Source organism: Vanessa atalanta, chromosome Z (genome assembly GCF_905147765.1).
Source record: "Vanessa atalanta chromosome Z, ilVanAtal1.2, whole genome shotgun sequence".
NCBI classification, from domain to species: Eukaryota; Metazoa; Arthropoda; class Insecta; order Lepidoptera; family Nymphalidae; genus Vanessa; species Vanessa atalanta.
In genome coordinates this window covers 6,855,597-6,874,917 of record NC_061902.1, presented here as the reverse complement: position 1 = coordinate 6,874,917, position 19,321 = coordinate 6,855,597, and the positions used below count along the sequence as shown (strand labels likewise).

Sequence of the window (19,321 nt, the reverse complement as noted above, 5' to 3'; positions counted from 1 at the left end):
TCTCGGCACATAATATCTTAGATCCATCGGACCGCGGCTCATTGGTTTTATGCTTTCTACTATGCCAGTCTGAGGAACAGTAATACGTGATGGTTCTCTTAACTTTCTGGAGTAATTCGTAAAGTAGTAAAAATATGGAAGCAATAGACATCTATCGAGGGCCTTATATAAAATTTACTTATAAAATTTGGCGTAAAGTAACATTAATTAATTTAAAAACCATTTATGCAGAAATTACCTCTCTTTCTCTTCAAACCATATCTCGTGTATATATATATATATATATGTTTGTATACAACGAGTGCTGACATTTACTTACTAGAGAAAACGCGTTCCTAATTGTAGCCTTAACTATCGAATTTGTTTGATTTTATTCAAATTTTAATCCCTTCCGTAAAACTATAGAAAGAATACTTTTATCTGTATAACAATGCATTGGAGTCCTCGACGCGCCAATAGCGAAAAGCTTATTTTAGAATGTTGTGGGACAGAACGTCAAATTATAAAATACGCCACTGCACAGTGCTGCGAATCCGGTTAATTGTAATTTTACCTATGTCAATATAATTGCAGGGTATTTTGTTACTGTTAAAGAAAGGAAGAATCAAAACGTGTGATATTTAAAATTATACTGAATGTAATCAGTGAAATGATTTTAATTTAATTAACTAAAAGGAACTCTTGATATTGTACGAAATTAAGACGATTGACGAAATTGCATGCAATTATAATGTTGCTAGTTAAATTATAATATCATCGATTTGACAATTATTTGTCACATTTACACCAATATTATTGAATTACGATATTCAATGATTTCATTTTAAAATTATAAAACAATATTAACGACAGTATAATGGTTAATATACGTGTTTTTTAAAATATTATTTTTGTTATTGTTGTTTGTTATAATGTATTTTTAATTTTTATATACTTTCATACTATGATTTGAGGAATAATGTATTGATATAAAAAAAAAATGTTAGTTTTAAGAAAGATAGATAAAGTTTGATATTACAAATGATTACGAAATGTCATGCTAGCAATAAGATCAAATTTGTTTCATAATATTTATTAAATAAAGTTTACGAAGATCGTCTTTTTTATGTACATGAATTCTTCAATACTAATTTAATTCATTTGTGTTGTAAGAATATTTTTTCCTTCGGTGACCTTTGCTCTGCTATAACGGTATCACTTGTATCGCATCTAAACATGTTTATGACAAATTATAAGTCATATAATAACATTATATTTGCTGGTGTATTCTATTAGTGCAGGTTATTCAATACTGTAATGCATTCAATCGCTTCGCAGATTATATAATTATGTTCAATCAGAGCATTTGTGATTTATTAACCCATTATTGTGTACATACATATCTGAGTTGTATAAATAATTCAAATAATGATGAATTCAAATTAAATGCTTTCTATATATTCTGAATGGGCAAATATTTTGCTACAAAGCTTAATTGATGTCTATTAGTTCATTATAAATGTAATTTAATTTGAATAATGTATATTATACGTTAGATATAAACTCTTATTTCCAAAATCATTTTACAATATGATCAAAAGTATGAATTCTTGCATTTAAAGCAACTTGCATGTTTGACTATTTGTTTGTAAAATTAAAACCAAAAAATGTATATTTTACAAATAAAAAAGGGAGAACTTTAAATGTAAACTGCAGAGCTAAGATAACGAGTACTCAATTTTGGTTATGAAAAAGGTTATCCACACTTAAGTTATAGATTTCCTGGTCAAGTCATAATCATAATAGCTAATACAGTCCGCTGTAACTTGCTGCGTTGGAATGCACTGCTGTATTCGTAAAGACTTTATATTCCGAAGCAAAAAAGACAAAATTTTATCTGCATTTTCCTATGAACAATTAGCTAGTGAATAATTTGCAGGGCTAATAAGGACTACCGTTTACCTGTCTCCTTACTGCCCAACACTCTACGCTGGTTGAAAATAAACCGACAGAATCTAAATGTCGTTAATGAGAGGTGAAATTCCTATTTTAACACTTAGTGACCTCCTAGACATCCATTCCTGTATTCCTTTAGTGGCATGGGAACAAAGAATTTTTAAACTAGGACCAATTTATGATAATTTATTTCGAAATAATAATTGAAATTAATCATCGGTAGAAATCATTAAGCATATAGTCTTATATTTGCACAAGGAGAGTTGTTGAGTTTTTTTTAATAAAATAATCAGCGAGCATAGGTTGTGTTTTTTGCCCGAAGCTTAGCTTACGATGGTAAGTGTAATTTGCATGATCACTTCTACCTCGATAACATTCTCTTGAAATACCATCTCCAGTTTATGAAACGCTTGAAAAAAATAAAGTGAATTTAAGTCATTTTATTTTAATCTGAATTGTTATTGGCTATCAATCGATGAGGCAATAGGCGATTAATGAGGGTTTAGTACACAGACAGGTCAGTAAAGTTGACTTTGAACACCGTTTCAGAAACTGGACATTAGTGACGCTTCTTAGTAGCGTGCTTCAACAAGACAGTGCGATTAAAATATTTCTTCCATATTTAATTATTTGTAATTTTTATATTATAAATATTTTTTACTTTTTCAAAGACAACTTAATGCGAATTAAAAATTCAAAGAATTATGTACGCAGAGTAATGAAACTATGCATTGTCATTTAATCGCGCTGACTATAAACAACATTGTAGAAAGGAATCCCACTATAGTTTTTGATACCCTGTAGATTGAGTATTTTTATAATTAGCTTTGTGCGCTTCTGTAATAATAGTGCTAAGAATTTCGTGTTGAACACAATGCTGAAACACACTCTAGCGTTTTAGTCTATACTTGTGTTATTTAATTGAATTCAAAGACCAATGTTGTATTTTAAGAATCACGACTTTTTCCTTATCATTTTGTTTTTAACTAATATAAATTGTACTCACAAAGCTCAGAGCTTAAAAAATAAATTGCTGAGCTTGAATAAATAATCCTTTTATTTTTCTTAATATTTTTTTTTTTGTTTTAGTAAATGGAAATGTACAGTAACTTAAACAGTTCTTATTTTCTTTTGTATTGAAAAAGAAAATTCTGCAAAAGGGAAAATAGTCACAGTGAGTCAACTGTTCGTTTTATTACGAAATAATGTCAATTGTAAATTTAAATCGTTTGACGTACAATTTGTCTTTGTTTTCTTTATTACTGTAGAAATTGCTTTCGATTTTATAGTTTAAAGAAAGTATAATTATTTACTGACATTAATTTTAACACTGCGATATATTTTCATACAGTAGCAAATATTCGATAACTATAAAAAAAAACTGAATATAATTTCAAACAGGTTTACTATAAATACTTTAATCATTAATTCAACTTAACACACACACACACATATATTACGTGCACATGTACGTATGTTCAGTTTCATAGTCGTCGTTTTTATGCACATTTTTCTATAAATTTGACTAAATGTAAAAGTTTCACCACGAATGATAGAAAAAGCTTAGGTTATTTTCGATTTTAAGTACCTTCTTATATGGTAATAAGAAGACCATATATATTTTGATATTATTTACAATAAACGAAATAAACTACCAAGCTATTATAATACTAATTGCAACACACGTCTATATAAGAAAAAACTGTGAAGTCAAACGCAATATGAGCATAATTTATGACACTTTGAAACAACATACATACATAAGCTTGGAATATTCTAGAATTTGTGGAGCTCTCATTTAAGATATTCCTACCCTACAATACATACACAATATAGCCCGAAAATACTTATAATCTATTTTTTTTAAACTTATATATTTCATAATAAAATAAAACGTTGAGTAATTATGATCCCTTTCATTTGAGGAGCGACAATATAGATATTCAGATATTTGACAAAATTATGACCATCATGCAACATATACAACATACATACATTCGACATTGCTACAACATTACATGCTATGACTGTGTTTTATTTTATCCCAGTACCCATGAATATGTGGAGAGCACTGACAAACCGCATCACATTCACGTTCTGGAGACTCCGACTACGGACCCAGCCAACTCTATCTATGGAATAGCTCTCCTGGCTGCGGTCGGCGCTGCTCTGACAATGGCGATCATCGGGTTTGCGGTTGGATGGTATACGTAAGTGTAGTACAAGCACACATATACAAAATAAAATTAATAACTATACAATAAAAATTCTTACAGTATCAGCTTCATTTACTTTCAAATATTTTGAAGGCTTTAACTCAAGTCACATATAACGTAACTATTTATTTCGAATATGACTTACTAAGTAATACTTCATTATTTCGATTTTATTTCTATCAACAACGAAAACTTACGTCTTCCTGTTTCCGTCTTAGCTTTGTTACATTCCGTAATAAAAACACAGTTGAACATGTTGCTTCTAGAATATTCATCCAATACGTACAATTTATTTCCAATATACCATTTCTAAAGCCCCTTTGACGTTAGATTTATATTTCACACACATTGTAATTTTGGAACTACAATTCTACGGCCGATCCACTGCAGTTTATGTGCTCGGTATCATTACAAATGTCAACCTAATATTGTTCATGCAGGTCTAGCAGTTGACATTTGACGATGTCTTCGTCGTCTTTATTATATATTAATAGCGTAAGCCGATTTTTGTCTCAGGTATTATGGGGCGATAGTTGAATATAAAAAATCGGTTATGGTCTCATTTTGAAGACCTTAAAGGTCCGGACGGACCTGAAGGTTGTAGATATGCAGAAAATAAAAAAAGGATTTTTGATAGTATTTTAAATATAAGAGAGATAGTATATTAAATTATTACGAATTAACAAATAATTTATACTGAAAAAGTTATTGGCCTGTTAGAGAGCGATGCTGGATGTATAAGAAAAAATGAAAAACGTAAACAAAATTAAACTAAATTGTTTTCGACAAACTCCAATTCTAAGTGAATTATTGTGTACTATTTGATATTAGAAATTTCATTTAAAAGAGGTTTTATCACATAGATGAATGACATAGAGTTTACAATGAAATGAAATCAAAAAGTTTCGCGGGAGACCCACTAGTTATAATATATGATGAGGTCATGTGTTACTAATTCTCTAAGGTATTATGAGGAAAGAAATTGTATTGGATTATTAGCTTATGTTGTATATAAATAGAAAATGACTAAATGATTTCATATTTGTTCGTAAATCAGAACAGACAGGTTGATTTTAAATTTTAACGTTATTTACATATTTGAAAAAATAACATGTCATAGTTATTTCATTAGAAAAATATAACTCCCTGGCATTTAAAAATATAAAAAATATCGCAAATAGCTATAAATAGAGATAGTATTTTTTAAATCCACTTAAATCATCTACCGTGTATCAAGCGTCGAGATTCCTTTCAAGGCGTGTTTTCGTTTAGAATATCGATCCAGACAAGTTTCATTTATTAATTAGGCTGCCATTCAAAGGCTACTCGGGCAGATGTCTATTTAATAATCAAATCATATATCGCCTTTAAAATAGAAATATTATTCGGCTGAAAATTGATATCGTGTTATTTAATTTAAAGTCCTGTGTTAAACGGAAAATAGACATTTGACTTGACATTAACTTAATACCGCAATTACTGAACTGATAAATCAACTTTCAAAGCTTTACGATATACATTTATATTTATATTGGAGGCCTTTATACAATTCTAAGGTTATCAAGGAAGGCAAAAGCAGCGGCTGATGTGGATTACCCCGCTTATGGAGTAACAGGACCTACTGTTGACAGCTCTGGGGATAGAAAGCTGGCCCAGTCTGCCCACATGTACCACTACCAGCACCAGAAGCAACAGATCATTGCGATGGAAAGGTGAACATTAGATAGACTTACGTTAATAAAATTAAAAAGTTATTTTTAAATTAATTTTATTTATATTTTTAAAATAATGATATGCTGAAATACGTGTAAAAATATTATTTATATTTTAAGGAACGGCATGGATCATCGCAATGGTTCTGTTTCTGACCCTGAATCTGAAGAGGAAAACGAGGAGGGAGACTACACTGTCTATGAATGCCCCGGATTTGCTACGGTAAGTAGATTTACTGCAATATTGCTACACCCGCTATAGCTCAGTGGTCTGTATTCAGATTGAATTTCGAAATATTCATGTGAAGATAACCTTCACATACGTGACGAAAACGATTACAAGAGGGCTAGTTTATTTTTAATAATACCTTACAGTACAATGTACAATACAATACAATGTAAAATACATGTTTATTCAAATTCTTATTTTTAATAAATTATCAATTTTTGATGTGAAGCATCCTTCGTCTCACTTTCCTTCAATCTATAGGAATAATTTCGAAAAAGGGTACGAAATGTGTAAAAGGAAACCAGGGACACGCGCTCCATATTTGTTTTAACGGTGCTGCTCCATAATATCACCAGAAGCAGACTGTCAGGTCGTACATACTAAATTTCTGAATAAATATCATTTTGAAGTTGTCAGATGTTACACATCATATGTGACTGCTATAAGGCACGTTATATATATTCAATGACAAGTTTTGATGAATTTTATATCCTTGTATTATTTAATATAATAAAATATAAAATGTTTTATCCTATTCTTAGAAAACTATTGGTGTTTTCCAGACTGGTGACATGGAAGTTAAGAACCCGCTGTTCAAGGAAGAGACGACCCCCGCTACTCCCGCTAAATGCGATACGGGAAAGCCGCAGCCCCGTGAATAATCGCGACCCCTTCGCCGCTCTGGCGATGCCCAACGTATCAGCGTTAACATGCTGTCACCACTTTTCTTGATCCGACACTTTGGGACACCGCAATTTTTCATTCACCTCATGAGACGCCATAACCTCCTCTAAATATGAAAAGTGGTTGAACAATTACGTAAACAGTGGTTTACTTTATCATCTCGGATTCGTCTTTACTCTACAACGCGACGACTATATCATAAATAAAAATGTATTAATATCATGAAAAATTGCAGCATCGACTACTGTTCTATATAACGTAATAAATAATACATTCGACACATTATATACAGCAGATTTAGAACTATGTCCCATTAAAAGAACATAATCTAACCTAAGATCATCGTCATTCGGCAAAATATTGATATAAATTGGAACATTTAATTCCATGATGCATCCATATACGCATTTGTACGATTACATTGTCATAACGATCGCATAATATCATAATTTCATAGAACCTTCATTTACAAAACACTTGAAGTGTTTTGACTTTTCTAACAAAAAAAATGTTGCTAGATTTTGTCGTTATATTGAACTAAATTTTTAGATAGAACGATACAAATTAATCGATTTATTGACTAAATTAAATAAATACGACAGGGAATCCTAATATAATTGAAAGGTAATTTTTTTCAAGTAATTATTTTTGATGTTAAAAATCAACGGCCTATTCGGATACTGGGCAAAGGACATGTGATTCTCTCTAATATCGGTGACAAATTAAAAAGCGACCTCTGTGCCACGTTTAAATTGGAAAAAACAGGTGTACATAGTTATCTATATCAAATTATATTAAATTATACTATAATCATTATCTTGAATTATAAACGTCAATTGCTTCAAAAGTTTTTTTTTTTTAAATTAAAAATATATAAATCTATATTTACATAAAATTTTATGTAGTAATCCGTTTTGACTTTGGATATATTATACAAACATTTTGAATGAAACTAATATATATGTATTTAAATTTTAAAGTATAAGTTAAATTGAAAGAACCATAAGCGATTATATAAAATTAAATTTTAATTGATCATAAAATATAGAAATTTAAACGTTTAAAAACATATCTTATTATTGTCTCGCACAATTTTAATATATATTTAAATGAAAAAAAAATGCATTTAACATTATAAATACGAACTCATAGAACGAGTATTTAAAACAAAATATATATATATCTAATATGTATAACCGATCTCATAGCAATCTTGAGCTGAAAGGATGAAATATTATATATTCATCTTAGTAGATATTAAGCGTCTTAATAATAGTGTGCTTAAAGTTTAAATTGAAAAAGGATAAAAAAAAAATACAAAACAACTGAAAAAGACAAAAATATTTAGAATAATTTATGTTCATCATATAATCCATCACCGCAGTAGATAGTTATTCATCATTTTACATTAATTTAATCCTAATAAATAAATGTAGCTATCTGTTTACTATACTATAATATATATTAAAAATATAATATATACATATACACATACATAAATATATGTAGCATGTAATCAAGGGTAAAACCCACTGTAGTGAAATATTTTTTGATGAATGTTTGCATTGAGTTGAGAGAAGAAAGAATTAATCGATCTTATGTTTTTATCATGAATTTAACGTAATTTTTTTTTGTGTGAAAACCTACTTACTGATAAACGTCGTATAGCGACTGCAAGATTACATGATGATTCTTCTTGTTTCATGATTTCAATGTGACCTATGACAAACAGATCGAAATCGGTCTGCACTCTTGAACATTTGTTCACTCCGTTTATCAGTAAGACTGTTACCATTATTTATTCTATGTATTGATCAAATTATAATACATTCCATCATAATCTTTTAAATAGCGACGAAATGTATAAATAATTTGGTTAATATTGATCTATTTATTTGATGAAAATAAGGACATGAAAGGTCGATGTGTTCTTTTTTCAATGTCGCACCTTATCACTGACAACTTGATCTCACTTTAATCTATAGTACAAAGTTATCTATGACTTATACCCTATCAGCTTACTGACCAAAGTATTTAAAAATCTGTTAAAGAAGTTAATATATATTTATTCTCTTTAAGAAATTATTTTACAAAAAATTACAACGATTTCAATATTACATAGAAGATTCGGACGTACTATATATTAAAGACAATTTTTCATATCTGGACTAATTATAGTGTAAGTTAACATCTCAGATATATTTTCTTGTCACATTTACTATAAGGAATAGTATTAATACAAACGGTTTATTTAAATTATTATTCATAAATTTAAATAAATCGTTATTTCAATTGAATGTATACAATATATAAACAAGGAAACGTAAACAGAACGAATTTTCAGCAACCTTTATACACATTTTACTAGCTGAAAAGAGTCCTTATAGGCGAGATACTCACCTCAGTAGAAGGCGTTTTTTGAACGTGTATAATGGGTAAAACTAAAACGTCATTGATTTAAATGAGAAACGAAGACGTTGTGATTGTTATCTGCGTAGTTTTGCATTCGTTTAACTTTTGTACACATTCCGTTGAATAATAGCATAAGTACATAATTTTACTAGATGTTGTAATATTTTAGTTTTGCACGTGCTTATATTCAATGTCGCGCAATAGCTGCATTTATCGCCATATATATGACGTGTGACTAAATGGTATATTTATTATTATATATTTTATTCATTCATTGTAATTGCATAAGGAAATTTTAAATGATATCTATTTCCGTGTCTATAATGTGGTCGGCTCCAGTAGTTCCGCTGTTTGAATACGACTTTAAGTTATTATTATATACTATCTAATATTATATATTTAACATGACATTCATTATGACTTAGCATTGCTTTCGTGTGTGCAGTACAAACGTTTCATTGTTTATTCAGTTGCAGTCATGTTTCAGTATTATTTAAAGCTCAAGTTTTAAATACATTTATAGTATGTTTGTTGTTTTTAATATTTTAATCTTCGTTATATTGTTATGTTTTTTTTTATATTTTTATTTAAATATATTTTAAACATCAAAGCCGACCTTTATATTTAATATATTAGATCACTTTTGGTCTAACCAATAAATGTCGTATGTATTAGTAGCAAATATTGTTTTACTTTCTCGTTAAGTAATCCCTACCTCTTAAAAGAACCCTATATAATTATAATTACCAACAATTTGGGTATTTACAAATTATATAAACGAAATTGCTTGTTTGTGATTAAAATACAGTCGAATTATTCGATGTTTATATGTATTGTATATGTACGAACTAACTACTAATCCGAAGGAGATGAAATTTAAAACTTAGTCATTTCAAGATTCAAATACGAAATGCTTGGTTATTTTATGGTGGTTAATAACAAACTCCAAAGTATAACTTACAAAAATAAACATGGAAACAATGACAAAAAAATGTATATTTTTATATGAAAGTAGTGCTTTTCAAGCGAATAAGTCACAAACCTTAATTATTTAATCACAATTAATAAAATTGAGCACTTGAATATGTTACGAATACAATTAATTGTCTAATCTACACATATAATAAAATAGAAGTGTCTGTTTGTAATATTTAAATAACCACTATTTTACTAAACACACGGTACATATACGGAAATATTTTTTTTTATTTTCTTAAATTTTTGTTTGTACCAGCTAATCTCTGGAACAGCTGGACCGATTTGACGGGACTTTTACTAGCCTATAGCTGATGTTATAAGGAGTAACTTAGGCTACAACAATAACTTTTTTTTAACTCTAACGCATAAAAAATCTCGGGCACAGCTAGTTAAGTAATAAAAGTAGAATCTGTCTATTGTAAAATCTTGATATCTATAATTAGATTTTCAATTAAATTCAAAATGTTAATTGATAATGCGCCGGGCATACAACGAGTTTAACCGATAATAACCCTATCCTCTGAGTTGAATATGAAAATATTGTTTTACTATTGTGTGGTATGGATATATTACCTTAAATATTTATTGGCTTTATAGTGCATAAAGTGGATTCGGATACTCAGTAAGAATTAGAAGACTGTGTAAGCAATGACACAACATTGATTTACCTACATACGAAGATTTTATCTTAATTTTTTTATAATACGAGATTTTGTAAACTAATCTAACCGATGTAGAGAAAATATATAGATATATTACATAGGCAAAAAACAGGAAGTCCTATATCAGTGTGTACATTTGAAAATCAATAAATTAATTACTGTCTGTGTTAAGTCAGTAAGTAATAAATATCCATCAGAATTAACATTCGAATGTTGCACCTACTTCTCATTTTACAGCTAAGACATCAACTTAGGTGATTTTTCATCAAATGTCCTTTCTCGAGAGCTTTAGTGAAACAAAGCTCTCAAGAAAGGACATTTAAAATTAAAATAATTCCATGCATATAATATTCATAGTTTAATCAAGTAGTCGAACGACGAAGACTTTGAGTAGAGATAACGTACGGTTGTACGTTATCTCTACTCAAAGTCGAGAACTCTCAGACGTGCAGGTTTACTCACGATGTTTTCCTTCACCGTTGCCAGGGAAAATTGCTAATTCATGCGGGCATTACTCTAAAAATCAAAGGTAGACATACCGTGGAACCGAACTTTTGCGTTGTAGTCAATTTTCCGTAAAATATTCAATATTCTGTTTATGTGTCAGATATTTTCTTTGTCACATTTATTATAAAACAAACGACATATTTAAATTATATGTATACAATGTTTAAACACGAAAGCGCAAAAGAGAACCGACTTATCAGCAAGGACCTTAATTATCTGATGGTATTATATTCTTTGTAATACTCGTCTTATCAATGGAAGGTATTTTTGAACGTGTACAATGCTTCAAGATTAAACGTTATTGCTATAGAAGAGTAGCGAAGACGTATTGATAGTTATCTCTTTAGTTTGCATTCCTTAACCTTTGTACACATTCCGTTGAATAAATAACAACAGCAAAACTGCATAGATGTATGATATCCTAATATTTATGTCTTGCATGTGTATATATTAAATAGTTTATAATAATCCTTTGTGATCGTAAGTAATAAATTTTAAATTATATTCATTTATATATCTACAATACGGTTGACATAACGTCGGACCTCAGCGTAAACGTTCCAATCCAAAGTTAAAAAATAAATAACTAGAGAGGTGACACAAAGCATTTGAAGGGCACCTCCGTTGGTTAAAAGAGACATTTTTATAGCATTTCTGTCGTGATGTGGAGTAAAATTGTGTATAGGAGATCAGAGACTTCCCACAGGCTTCAAACTTTATGTATAGCATAATATAGAGAGAGATAATATAGGAACTTTGCTTCATGGTGCAAAAAACAGCACCATCTATTGACGTTATTCTATAACATTTCGTGTTACAAAGTTTTATAAATATATAATGTATTATATACACATCAAATTTTATGATGACCCGGGCTCCATCTATTGAAAAGTCTAAGCACGACACAGGTTAGGTACTGCAGCGTGATTCGGGGCATCAACCAGCGCAGCGCTAGAGTCCACAGTACTGCAGAATTGTAATACTTCTACATATCTCGACACGAGGCACCGTGTCACGCCAACTTTTAATTGACACGACGTAAACTTTATATTTTGACTTGTAATCAGATTTCTCAGTAATTAAATATCTAAAATCTTGAATTAAAATTCTTCAAATTTTATTTTGTTTTATCTTCAAATGGATCAAAAATAACGACAAAATTTAAAAATATGCAATTGTCGTTCAGTAATGCATATTAATTTCAACCGAATTACATTATACGCTTATGATTATTTTCTTTTTAAGTCAAATTTATTTATGAAGTGAAGAAGAATTACACTTACTTATAAATAATCTCAAAAAAACAACTGCTTCTGGTTCAACCTAACCTACAACAAACGTAGGCGAAAATAAGTAATAGGATTTTTTGTTTAATTTTTTAATTGTTTATAATATTAACATAATAAAAAAAATATTCTTCCCAAAGTGCGAATGCGTGTCATCAATGAATTTAATAATTTTATAAATAGCCCTTGAAAGAAACATTCTTTATATAAACATTTTTTAACATCAACCGCAGTATAAACTCTTTAGATGCGATTATAATTAATGAGACTCATAGGCAGCTTTATTACAAACAATATACTGAGTTTAAGAGAAACACATAAACCGTATAAAATAGAGGAGAAAATTACCGGCCGGGTTTCGTACAATTTTTTTATTAAAAACAAATATTTATTTAATTCTGTTTTTTAGTATTTGGTATTTCCTATATATTATGGCGTAAGCCAATTTTTCTTATTATGGGACGATAGCTGCACATAAAAAAACGGTTATGGTCTCATTTTAAAGAGCTCCAGCCGTAGATGTGCAGAAAAATAAAGAGGATTAAAGTTAATGGCCGATAGAGCGAAGCTACGGTTGTATAAAAAAAAAGAAAAAAAAGCAAATAAGCGTGCGAAAGTACTACGACATACATAAAATTAAAGTCAATTGTTATCAATATACACCAATTCTGAACTGAACTGAATTAATGTATACTATTTGACATTGAAAAAAAAAATGGAAAAAAGATTTCATCATTTTGTCGCCAAATGTAAGTTGAGAGATGACTGATTTGCAGTTTACAATGAAATTAAATCAAAAGAAAACCTTTCATACGTTTGGAAATTCCTAAAAAAAAATATTGTATAAACTCGCGTTTATTCAATATTTTTTTTCTCCGACTAGTATTATTCTTATTATAAATACGTCATCTGTGAAATTTCGACCATTTAACACAGTGTCTTGATAGACACGAGTCTGTATCGCATGAACCGATCACGGTTCATAGGATAGTCAGACAAACGTACCGCGAAGTCTTAGTAATAGGGTCCCGTTTTTCCCTTTGAGTACGGAACCCTAAAAATATACAATAGTTTGACGCGTACATTGTAAAAGGTTGATCACTCGGCATATTTTATTAGCTCAACTATATTAAAAATCATGTTTGCGATTGTTGGTTTTAGTGATCACTGTAAGGCTACAGAATCCTATTAACTGCTATACATGACGTCCGACTTTAGCGTACACTTCCGGCCATGTATCCACGCCAGACACGGCGTCATTGGTCAATACATATCACAATAGCGAACGACTTGAACGTTAAGCTGTAAAACTACGCTCTCTTCCTATATTATGCTATACATAAAGTTTGAACTCTGTGGGAAGTCTGTGATAAACGATATAAGCCGCTTGCAACTATACACACATACACTCCACATCACGACAGAATTGCTATAAAAATATAGATATCTTTTATCCATGGGGAGTGGCGCTCAAGTGCTTTAGGTCGCCTCTCTAGTTATTTTGAAACATTTGAAGTTAGTGTTCACCGTCAGCATAAAAGGCCCATATTTTACAACATACATTTTTTTAACTTTAGATTGGAACGGTTACGCTGAAGTCAGACATGTTTTGCAACAGCTGTGTTACTTAAGTTGAAGTGTGTGAAGAGATGGTACGACCGTATAGAAATTATAAAAAATAAGAAACCAATACACTATAGACAAACAAATACACGATAGAACTTTTCCATTTCCATTCGATATTCAATTACCTGGCACCAGTGGCGTAGCTATCGTAGGGCCAGGTGGTGCACTGCACCGGGGCCCCGGAGCTCAGGGGGCCCTCTTACCTAAGCTTTGAATAGAGATGATGTATGGATTTAGCCTACTAATGATAAGTTCAACTCGCTATATCCTGTATCCTATTCTTATTCCTAGTTATAATTTTGAAGGGCAATATAAAGTTAAAGATGGAGTGGAAAGGGGGGGTGAGGGCCCGATGATTTTCTATGCACCGGGGCCCTTACCCACCTAGCTTTGCCACTGCCTGGCACGCTTATATTCTTACACCAATTTGTTGTTGGTGATCGTCGTTTTAAATTATTACCACGCCTTCTCTATACATTTCCTTAGACCCGAGAGGAATATCAAAAAAGATAATTTATATCCAAACTGAGTAGAGCTCGTCGAACCGTCGTAAGTTAAACTTAACAATTAACTTTATGTTTAACTTTGTTAATATTTTTTTATCAATTATCTATATATAAAATATTATTTAAATTTATCTTTAAAACAAATATTTTTATATTGATGTTTTAATTATATTACAACATTGATGTTATAATAATCACGTAATAAATGTCAGTATAATACGTAAATAATAATGTAAATTATGCCAATCATACGGTCAAGTCCCGAATGGATAGTATTTAGTACATTTCCATCATAGAAAATGAGCATTAAGTGCTAAGATCTTTCCACTAATAATAAGCGACTAAAATAAAAGAGAAAAAAAAAGACTAGGTCCAATATTCATCTAGCATTAAGCACTTTTTCAATTGTTTTTATATTGTTTTTTTTTTTTATCATAAAAATAACCAACGAACTAATGAAAATAAAACAACACAATGCAAGCTAAATTTTAATAGTTTATTGATAAGTAAAGTTGAGATAGACATAATACAATATCTTATTCTATACGCCTATATCAATACAAATATGGGAATAAATATTAAGACGTCGTGACGTCGTGAAGGTTACGGTAAATGTTGTATAGATAAATAAACTTCTAACAATATGGTATGTGATTTAGCTAACAAAGCAAAACATTTACAAAACATTAATAACATCGAAATTTTAGATTATTCAATAAGGCATTAGCTATTTTTGCATCGAACAATATTTATCTTTTTTTAAGAAAAATTGAATAATAGCAACGCATCATCATGAAATTGCTAAAATTCCTATTTTTCCTCCGACTTGTGTAGACGACTGTAGACCCGAGTCAGGATCGATGATTATGACTTTCACATACATTATTAAGGCGTTGAGATTACGTACTAACAATTCAACTGATTTAAAATGTTGACAACCAACTGCTTATTACATTCGGTATTTTTAACAACCACTTTCTGAAACGATATAAAAGTCAAATTGTGAATTTTAGTTCAATATCAATAGTTATTGGTCAACGGTAGACGATGACGTGATCAGCGACCAATGAGCGTATTTAGTATTTAGACATTGTTTATTGTTGAATTCATATCTCCAAAGATACCTACCGTAAATTACTTTTTGGTGCATCTTATTATTAATTGATCTTTGTTACTTTAATGTGCTTGCATGTTTTCATTATTTCATTATTAGCCATCGCAATTTATGTAATATATGATTTATTTGTAAATCTGACTTTAAATAAGTTTCAGAAAGTGTCGCTTAGTAAAAGTTCTACACGTGTCATACACATATAAAATACAATCGTAGACCGTCTCACAACAACGTAACCTTCGTCATGGCTTAAAAATACAGCAATCCTTCAATTGATCATCCCATATAATTCTACATAGTAATATACATATATTTAACCATGGAAACTATTTTAAACTCCCCGACCTTCAGACAGCTCACGTTTCTATATTTAATAATTTTGGTTACACTCTAATACAAAACTATATTTTAACTAGTACAAAAAATAAACTGTACAAACATAGATTTATATATATCTCGTTTAATATAAACGTCACAGTACTCTAAACTATGTGTATATACAACTATATGATCATGTACTAGCGAAAAATTGACTAATTAAAACTGAGGGTAATAGGGCTCTAAAGGATAACGTTTTGTGCAGATCTTATATGAATAACTAATTTTAACAATACCTTTTCAAAAGCGAATTATATTTAACACCAAATAAGACTTACTAAAAAAATATATTTTTAATAAAGATAGAATAAATTTTATACAATTGAACTCGAGAAGTAATCGGCTAACCTTTGCCATAAGGAAAGATTTAGACAAAAATATATAAAAATTTGAATAGGCAATTATGATACACTTTATTCTTAAGGAAATACATTTTTTTTACACAACAACGATCTTAAACTCTAAGGTGAATTAGCCATATTTCCTTTAAACTTTATCATAAACACAAAAAGCCCGATACCCCAGCATCATTTACATAAAACTACCGTCAACGAGTTTTGTTATAATCGATTACAATTCACATATTAAAAGCGTATTAACAACAATTTGATTCAAATATATTTTCGTTCGACTTCATTCAGTATGTTTGAAGAGTAGTTAGACATTAGTATCTTGAACTACCCAAGGACCAACCACAAAACGAAATATCCACATGATCATTTCAAAACCTAGACATTTGTATACTAAATCTAATCATTTAACATATAATTATCGTAATTGGTGTATCAAGCGATATTATCGAATTTAGAATATACATAAGAATTTGTTTATTCGTCACTATGATTTAATATAACTTTTATATTAATAACAATACAACACTTTGGTAACATTTATTGAGAGATACATAATAAGTTAATACTTAGATGATAATTTCGACAAATATTTCAATAAATTGACTGGATTGTGAAATTCTATATTTATTCCAATATCATTTGTATGGTAAAATCGAATACTTATAAAGAATATTCTGTAATACTTTGTACGTAATGTGGCAGGCGGTGACATAGTAATGGCAGTATGTTGACGATAATGTAACTTATTATAATTATTGCTGTTATACACCTGTTATAATATAATATAATTATTAGACAGTGAAATGTTTGCGAACTCTACAACAAGACTTAGCTTAACAAAGATAATCATTAAAAAACCTTAAAAGAAAGAGAAAGAAAACTTATTTCTGCGCGTTGACGAACGAAAATTTTATTTTTTTTCAAATCACTATATAAGAAAAAATATTTATTATTTCATAAATAACAATACTTAATAAAATATTTTTTTATATGTAGCACTATTGATTATCATCGTTAACGAACATTAAGAACTATTAAAAATATTTATTTCAATGCAATTTAATAAACTGTTAGTTGAAGTATTTTATATCGGAGGTTCTCTATCGCAATTAATTATTGTTTGTGTGAATATATATTTTGATCTATAAGATTATTTAGTAAAAAGCACCTAGTGCTGTCGTTTCTATATCTATTGTTCTATTGGCTGCTGCACAGGCTAATAAACTGCAATGAGAACGCATGTTTATAAAAAAAAAAACTTAGTGGCTAGGTTTAATCTATTTGTCATTCTCTATACAACTTTGGTATTTGGTAAAATGTATAGCTAAAAGTCAATTTTAATAGATTAATAAATAATAAACTAAACTGCAAATCCAAAATTTGTTATTAAGACAATAAAAATTTTAATAAAATTACACAATTCATTAAGAAAAATGTAAATACTATTTTTGGCATACAATTATGACTTTATATAAATTAAAAGTAACCTTCATTGAATTGATCATTTAGCATTAAACCGATTTGAAAATCTGATACACAAATACACACAATTTCTTTCGGACGTCGTACGAACACTTTTATAGCTACAACAATAAATCACTTTTAAACGATCACTTAGAAACTCTAAATGAACAACTATCTTATTTTTTTTTTAATTTAGAATATACGAATAAGGCTATTTTGAAACATAAATTAAGATTCATTAAATAAACGTTAAATTATCAAGAAATATTTTGTAAATATATTTTTTTTAAACTAGCTAACAAGGCAATGACATATCAACTCAGCCTGAGAACACTGATGTTATTAGAAATATGCAGACAGATCAACAAATAGCTGCGATCTTAGTTCTGTATTATGTAATTTGTATGTATAATTTAGCTCACTTAGTTAAATAAAGTGGAACACCAAAATGCAAAGTATTGTCGCTTGGCAGTACATTAAGGCCATCGAAATTTATAACATTTACATAAGATAAATAAGAGACAAGAAAACTTCAATTTATTTTAACGACAACGCGTTGGATTCCATTTTTTCGTAATAATTTAATTCCAATAGAAAGGGAAACGATTCGTTTCGTTTTGTTTAATCAGTCTATCCCGAAATTCAATGATTCAGAAAGTAAATAACTAAAATAGGAAAAATCTGAAACGATTTTCAGAACTATGTAAACAATATTAAAACAGATTTACCAAAATTATTATTATTACAAAAATAGATCGACTATTTTTTTAATTAACATAGATCTAATTTTATTTTTTTTAAATATTAACATTTAAATACTAATTTCTACTAGTAATTACCGCACTACGTTTCTAGACTCGGTTCGAAGTTGAAACAAATCTACATAAAACTACAATCTTTATACATGTATACTATAGTAAATATATCTAAATATAAATCTAACTAATATGTCATTCAAGCTGGCGAATCATGACTTGATACATATGTATATAGTACATAGTACGTTTTGTTACTTGACACAATTGTTATCTAAATACTATAAATAAAATACGAATGAGAAATTGTAGGACTTATTTTGCGTTATATAATTTTTATACTCAATTTTTTCGATAATTCTGTTTTATTTTTTTAAGTCAATCTGATTGGGATTAACCAACTATTTTAATTTTTATATATATCTGCCAACAAAACCAAGACCATCGTTAATCTTCAGATTAATTAAATTATTTTTTATATACTGTCTATCGAATAATTCCGAA

At 29.3% G+C, this 19,321-nt stretch overlaps 1 protein-coding gene across 4 annotated transcripts in view; it reads left to right on the top strand.

Annotated features, from left to right (window-relative positions):
* LOC125075842 (protein cab-1) overlaps nucleotides 1-7,611 on the top strand; it is a 49,134-nt gene extending 41,523 nt beyond the window's left edge. For 2 of the 4 annotated variants that reach the window (XM_047687647.1, XM_047687646.1), the window contains exons 5-9: nucleotides 1,919-2,014; nucleotides 3,984-4,145; nucleotides 5,708-5,863; nucleotides 5,984-6,086; nucleotides 6,656-7,611. In XM_047687647.1, the coding sequence (XP_047543603.1) occupies nucleotides 1,919-2,014; nucleotides 3,984-4,145; nucleotides 5,708-5,863; nucleotides 5,984-6,086; nucleotides 6,656-6,754 (616 nt within the window). In that variant the 3' untranslated portion in view covers nucleotides 6,755-7,611. The remainder of the gene's footprint in view (nucleotides 1-1,918; nucleotides 2,015-3,983; nucleotides 4,146-5,707; nucleotides 5,864-5,983; nucleotides 6,087-6,655) is intronic. The other 2 variants (XM_047687648.1, XM_047687649.1) reach the window with 2 other exon arrangements.
* The last annotated feature ends 11,710 nt before the right edge of the window (nucleotides 7,612-19,321 follow it).